The sequence below is a fragment of the Geospiza fortis genome, unplaced genomic scaffold (assembly GCF_000277835.1).
Source record: "Geospiza fortis unplaced genomic scaffold, GeoFor_1.0 scaffold145, whole genome shotgun sequence".
In the NCBI taxonomy this organism is placed as follows: domain Eukaryota; kingdom Metazoa; phylum Chordata; class Aves; order Passeriformes; family Thraupidae; genus Geospiza; species Geospiza fortis.
The window spans coordinates 2,839,823-2,847,335 of record NW_005054362.1 but is presented as its reverse complement, the minus strand read 5'-3'; the positions used below and the strand labels follow the sequence as shown (position 1 = coordinate 2,847,335).

Sequence of the window (7,513 nt, the reverse complement as noted above, 5' to 3'; positions counted from 1 at the left end):
CGAGGGATGCCCGGCCCGTCCCCCGCAGCCCGAAGGAGCTTTTGGTCCGGCGCGGTGCGGGATGAGCGCGGTGATCCCTGGCAGCTCCCCCCGCCGTGCCCCCCAGCGTGACCCCAGCGCAGCACCGGGCTGGGCAGGCATCAGCTCCTGGCACGGGAGAGGCCGAAACCCCAGCCCCCACTTAGCCAGAGGTGATTCCTGCTTCCCCTCCGCCCCCGCTTGAATGCAGGACCCCTTTTGCGAAAGGGTGCGATTGATGAGCCCGTTCGCCAGGCTCGGAGACTTTAAAGTCAATAACTTCTTTGTGTGTCTATCATATATTAAATTACAGCGCTCCCCTCCCCAAAGTTCCTCGCTTTGCTGAGGTGACTGGAATTCCGGAGCGGTAAGCAGAGCCAGACTGCCCCGCTCTGCCGCACGGGGAAACGGGAGAGCTCTGCCCGGGAATCCCGCGGGCCGGGGGGGCTGCAGGTCACCTTTATTTACCGCTGTGCTGCTGACGCGGATCCCTAATCCCAGATGGCTATCACCAAAACTCGGCCTGACTGACGAGCCTGTTTAGGATGGCTGTCTCAGGAAAGAAGTTTTGGCTGTAATCTTCCTGAAATTGCTCTAGCTGTGTGGAACCACTAATCGAGTTTAGATATTTCCTTTTCTCCCCTAGGCTTAGTTTTGCATGAGCATTTTAAGCTCCTTTTAGAAAAGTTGATGTGGTGGAGAAATTAAATACCTATCTTACTTAGGAAGGTATTTGTTTAGGAGATAAGCTCAACCCTGACCCCCCTTCCTCCAAACAAAACACAAGCAACTATTTTTTAGCTGGAAAATGTTAATTAATTTTCCAGAAAAATGATTGCATTCTACCCTCAGCTTCCAAACACTCCAATGGTTGCCACTGCTTCATGCTAAGGATAGTACAATCCACATCTTCCCTGGCTTGGCAGCTCCAAAATCTCTGTGCAGCTCTCTCCTTTCTAGGGAACTTGAAAATAAATGAGTGTCTTTTGTTATTTTGTTGTGGTCTGTGTCGGCTTTGTTCAACCCCACAAGGGATTTAAATGCTTTGTTGGGGCATTAGGAAGAAAGGATCTGCCTTGCTATTTGCTCTGGTTTTATTTTTACTATTGGTTCACTTTTTTTCTCTATAAACCTAGAGTTGAATTGAATCTGGTCGAAACAATGACAGTAGTATGTAAGAATAAAACAAGTTATATGAACACATGGAATTAGTTGAGCAATATTTTTTTTTCTTTCCCATGTCCTTGTTTTTCTTTTTAATGATATCTCATCTTGAAGTGGTGTGAATTTTGGCTTGAATGCAGTTTGTTAGAGCTATTTGTTCTCTAGTCTGCAAGGTTACATAGGTGCCTCTGCTTCTTCCAATATTACTCCTGATGTTTGTTGACTTTCTGACTTGGATCAGTGTCTGTAAAAAGTCTCTGTAGTTTATTTACTTGCTTACCAAAAGGCAATAGCTTTAATGGGGATGCCTATGGGCAAGGATGACTTATTTAGCACAGAAATATTTACTGGGTAACCTTAGCTAAATGGAGGGTTCATTACACTTACTTTGACACTAGTGGCAATAAAGTTTCTGTAGTTTTAATGTTCCTGTAAATGGATAATTACAGTGCTCTGATTTGGTAACTCTTAAGTAGGAACATTACATCCCTACTTGTCATAATTACTAACTGAATACAGCAAAGGAAAAGTAAAAATAGAGGGCAGTACATGTGCAGGCATGGGAGTTTGGCCTCTGGCTCCCTTCTTGCTTTCAGTATGGGTTTTAGAGCAGAGAAATGTCACGAATAGAGGCTCCGGCTGAGGTGCTTGTGCTGGCTCAGGGAGCGTGGACAGCTGGAAGAATCTTGGAGTTAAACTGTTTGTGTGTGCCTGAATAAACTGCAGGGAGTGGGCTCTGGGTTTGGCAGGGCACTTTGTAGTGCTGGACAGTCAAGCAGTGCTTTCCATTCCAAGGCAGTGTATGGAAAGGCTTTATAAAAGTCATTTTTTCCTGTAAAATGGGGGAATAGCAGAGCCATAGAAACAGTCCATGGCTGCTGCAGGAATTCCTCTGCTCTCTGTGGCTGAAGGCTCCAAACTGAGTGTGGGGTTTTGTAGCCATGGCTCACCCAAATCGCTGCCTTGTAACTTCCTCTCTAATCCCCAAATCGCTGCTATTGTGTCAGACCATGCATAGAGAAATCCCCAGGAAAGGCCAGTCCTGGGTAATCCTCAGAGAGGAGCAACAAGGTAATTCTGGCCAGTGTTAACATGACAAATTTATGTTTAATTTTCACTTTGATTGTGTATTATACTGTGACTCCCCACAATTCATTTTTCACAGACTTCCTAAGTGCTAGGAGCTGTGTAAAATCTGCCTATCAGCTCCTGGAGTTACATTGCTGATTAATTAAAAGAAAAGTTGTTCTGTTGAAACCAAGAGTAACCCCCACATAAAAAGAATTATGTATTCATGGAATTAGAGCTCTCTGGTAGAACCAGATAATGCTCACAAGAAAACATGTATTTATCTAAGTAGAAATGTGTAACTTAGAAAAGCTAAACTTACACATACATTTTAAACTACACATTTGCCCAAAAAATACCTGACTGATTTGCAGTATTTGGTCAGGATTATCTTTTAACTGCTAATTTGGTATTTCATTACAGCCTGGGTGTTTCAACACAGACCTTAATTGACAAACTGACTGGCTTCTATTTTATGTGCATCAGTGAACAGGAAAAATAGGGAGCAGCTGGGACAGCATTGTCTGTCACTGGGTTTCCGGTTTGGATCTAAAATATGCATTCTCTTTCTATTTCTCTTTAGGTGATAGGGAGTTCTTTGGTGAGAAAAGGGAAATGGGGAGAGTCTGAGAAAATGTAACTGTGAGGTGCCAACACCATTGTAATTGCTTTTGGATGTTGTTCTTATTCATTTCCACAGATTTCACTTTTGAGTATGTGCAAAGAGAAGCTCTCAGAGTTCCCCTCATCTTCAGAAATAAGGATGGTCTGGGAATAAAGTAAGTTACAACCAACTTTTGGTGATTAATAAATGCTTTTATAAAATAACCATTATGCTTTCTACTTGTATCTGATATTTCTTTTGATGATCTCAAAATGGATTGCAATTAGTAAGACTGTCAGCACCCTTGAGAGGAGGAATGATTATTTTCCACTTATAAACAAGCAGATAATGAAGTCTGTAAAAGTTAAGTGCATACAGCATGGTACTACACAGTCAAAAATATGTCAGCAGTGAAAATTAGGAATGAAATCCAAAGGTTTTTGCACCCAATCCATGCTGTAATGACAGAACAAACTCCCTTCAGTTTTTGACTTCTCAATTCTTTCATTCATTGCAGGTGGAATTCTAATGATGCCTGTCATTTTCCATTATAATTATGTCTCTTCAGAATGTTACAGCTTTGTAAATATTTAATAATGTCTAGTTAAAGATGAGATTACTGGAGCCTTTTTGAGGTGGCATTTTGTTAATATCCAGTATAAAGGATTTGGTATTTTAGTAAGAGAATCCTGGAACTTTGTTTGTGAAAGTGACAGTGTCTAAAAGAGAAGTATTAAAAGCATTAACATTATCAGTGTTTAATCCATAGTTTAGATGAATGTTCTTTGATACTTTTGGAAACTAGGATCATGTAACTGACTATTGCTGAAAGAAAGAAAATTAATTTTTTGAAAGCATCATTACTTTCCTCAGTTTCACTTTAGTTTCCGGATGTGGAACACCTCCCAGTTTAGGGGACAAAGGAGTCTCAATTGTTAATTAAAAGGAATCAAGCCACCCCAGTATAATTTAAAGAGAGAAATGACAAGCAGAGTTTGGGGTATTTGACAACCATGTGTCCTTTTACTGTAACAGCAAACAGGAGCTGCTGTGATGCTTCCGGTGATGTAGTGAAATAGTTTTATATGTTAAACTCTGAACAAGAAGTGCTCAGTGGGCTCTCTCTGTATGCATTGGTTTAAAACTGCTGCTTCTAAGGGACAAGTGGTAAAAGCTTCAAGAATTTCTTCCTGAAGAAGCCATGAGCTGTTCAGTGAGGCTGGGGAGTGTTTGGGAGCCAGAGCAGCACCTTCCCAGCACCCAGATCCTCCTCCTGTGGTTGGGGAAGTTCACATGAGATTCCCCTCAGTTCAAGAAGAAAAGTGGGAAGATGTTTCAGTTCCCACTGCTGTGCCAACGGTACCAGTTCAGCTCATGCTCCAGAGTGAAGATGTATAGAAATAAGAGCTCGTCCTGCAGACACAAACATTCCTAGGCTTCAATCACAGGAGGCTGTGAACATCATCATGTGGTGGATTGGGTGATCCAGATCTGTAGGGTGACTTTTGAGATACAATGGTCCACAAAATACATGATATAAGATGATTTTTTGACTTTTGACATTTTGAATATCTGCTGATGCACGCTTCCACTTCTGCTTGTGCTGAGCACTCAGCCTGCATGTCTGTGCCTGGCAGGGGTACAGAGCTGAACAGTTTGGTTACTGTGCTTCGAGGTACTCTGAAACGGCAAGGAATGACAGGAATGAGGAAAAATCCTTACAATGAAACTCTGCAAATTGCTTCCCTCTGTACTTGTGACCATCATGAACTGCTACTTGTAGGTCTGAAAGCAGGAAAGCCCCGCTGTGATCTCTTAGCAGAGGAGAAGCTGTTTTTCTTGGAGGGCTGTTTCCAAGACTGTAACTCAGGAAGAGAATGCTCTTTGGAGAGGTGTTATCTCTTATCTGAACAGCAGACATCTTGCATTGTTTTGTAGTTAATCAGATACCTGTGCTGGCCAGAGCTCATCCTCATTAGGATTTGAATAGGTTCTCTAGCAAATCTTTAAACATTTGCAAAAATGCACCCAGCGCAGACTGAGGTGTTTGCATTTCTCTTCTGGCTGAGGAAACCGGCAACACAATTTGTTTATTACAGATTGCTGAACATCTCCAATGCAGTCAGTCATATTTTGGAGTTAAGTCACCCTGCTGTACTATTCTTCACCACCTTTTATGATATTTGAAATCTTTGGAAGCATTCATAGTGGTTTTACACAAGATACATTTGTCTGAAAATTGCATAACATCAAGGGAAAAACATTTCTGCACAGTTCTTGCATTGCTGCTGTTCTGGATTTATAAACAGAAAACCAAATGACTGGTGACATTCAAGAAAACAGTTGGTTTGGGGATTTTTGCTATCATAGTTTTGCAGCAAACCAGCCCTAATTGTGTAAGAGGGAGTGTGGCAGTTGATTTTTATTTTGATTTATATAAATATGAAAAAGATTGCCTATCTAATTGTTGGACATTTCTGACACCAAACACAAGCAATCATTTGTCATTGTCATTTGCAGACAAGCCTGGCATGTTCTTGTTGCCCACAAATGGTTCCTGTCTCTTTTCCCCTATTTCTGACTTTCTAGTGCTTGGAAAGAAAAGATGAGCTCTGAATGAACCCTGAAGGTCAGTAGATTCAGGCTGTTTCATTCCAGAGAGGGAGTGAATTCCAAAGCTGTGAGGCCCTCACAGCCAAATGCAAAGATGTGAGGGTTGGCAGAGAACTAACAAAAGATACTGTCCAGCCTCTGCATCCCACCAGAGGAAGGTGATAAGGGTAAAAGAAAGTGGACAAAGAGAATTTGGCAAATAGTTCTCAAGATATGTGCATGCCAGTAAATGCAGTTTTTAACTTTACCTTTCAGTGTTTTCCTAATAGTAAAAATTATTGTTCTGCATGTTTGCCCATGGGCTGGATTATTCTAATTTTCAACTAAATAATGTCAAAAGTCCAGAAGAAAATTGTTTATCTTCAACGTGGGGCAGTACAAGAGAGGCAGAGCACTGAGCTGGCACGTCCCACTGGGCTGTTTTTCATTACAATTCCTTAGTCAGCTTTTGTGCAATGTGAAGTGTGAAATATTGTCAGTAAAATGAAGTCAATCACCCTTAAAACCTCAGCACTGTGTTTGTTTTCTTTTTCCATCCAGTTTCTATGCTGCAGAATTTTACTCTCTCCCTGACATGCAGAACTCACTTCTGGAGCAGGCTACTCTCTAATTACATTATGCCCTAAAACATTGCCTGTGTTAGAAGTGATCCTGTAAATGCATCAACATCCCTGAACCAATTATGCTACCATTTAATTTAGCTCTGAATTAGCCCAAATTGAATTGAACAATTTCCCAACCCACCAAATACAGCCAGGATGTCTTCTGCCAGACAAGGAGGTTTGGAACAGTGATTAAAACAAAGGGGCTTTATTAAAAAAAATTAAATATTTACAAGCCATGATTCCAACCTGTGATGATGTGGCTTTGAGCAGGTCGTTTTACTGCTCTGTGCCTCAGTTTGGCAAGTGTGATAATGCTCACCTTGGGGAACAGACATGAGGCACCACGACTTGCTTAACAAGCTATCAACATTTAGGATTTTATTGAAATCACTCCCAACCCCTTCCCTTCTCTCCCACTCTGGTGCTGATAAAAAGTGCTCCAAAGGACACCTCTTCTCTTTCATTGGGAGTAGAAAAACTGTTGCACACTTGCCAATGCAAAGATGTCATGTGTGTCATTAAAACTTGCACTGTCCACACTTCAGAGGGGCCTTGCTTGATTCCACCTCCTGCACTATGGACAAAGAGCACCATACATTTATTTCTCCTTTGTTATGGTAACGAGAGTGTACCCATGCTTATCTTGACAGTATTTAACTTTGCTTTCTTTGCTAATTACAGAATGCCTGACCCGGATTTCACCGTTCGAGATGTGAAGCTATTAGTGGGTGAGTTATTTTGAATGCACTGGATTAACTCTATACAGAACAGAATTGCTTTTAAATACTTGTCCAGTTGTGTTTGTAGACATTTGTGATAACTCTCAGAATCTGGGAGAAGGCATGGAGAAGCAATTTGTAAATTAAAAAGGCTGGGAGAACCCTAATTAGTAGTTGTGCTGACCGGACTCCGATCTCATGCTGGATAATTGGCATTTGGAAGGGAGGGAATGCTTTTGCTCTTAACAGGTGTCCTACAAACACTTTTGTGATCCTGGAAAGCAGCAGCTCTATTGATCGAGTTCCTATTTTTTTTTTAATCTGTTGTAGATCATCTGTTTGTAAAAGGTGTGTCTGGAGCTGTATCACCTTTTGCCTGTCTTCTCCCCTCAGTATTTATCAGTGTCAGGCCAGGTTGGTGCTTTGAGGGAAGGTTGTAAAGAGAGGCTGAGCACAAAGCCTTGCAAACTGCCTGGCTTTTGATGAGACACAAACCAGAGAACTGGTGACTGTCATCAAATGTTTCCTAGCAATCTTTGCAGAATTAATGTTTTTTAACTCCAAGAAAAGCTACATCTTGACTAGGAGATTATACTGTATGTTTCTTTGAAATCTGTTTTTACTGAAGATGGGTGTGTTATTTATTGTTACCTGAAGTTGTTACTGAATAGTTATCCTGCACTCCATGAAGTTGTCACTGTGGAGCAAGCTGGATGTTGGAT

General features: G+C 41.5%; 1 protein-coding gene across 3 annotated transcripts in view; it reads left to right on the top strand.

The window, feature by feature from the left end:
• Positions 1-7,513, top strand: part of KDM2B (lysine demethylase 2B) — a 104,754-nt gene that overhangs the window by 1,472 nt on the left and 95,769 nt on the right. For all 3 annotated transcript variants that reach the window (XM_005424021.3, XM_031059499.1, XM_031059500.1), the window contains exons 3-4: positions 2,951-3,029; positions 6,754-6,800. In XM_005424021.3, coding sequence (XP_005424078.3) covers positions 2,951-3,029; positions 6,754-6,800 — 126 coding nt within the window. The remainder of the gene's footprint in view (positions 1-2,950; positions 3,030-6,753; positions 6,801-7,513) is intronic.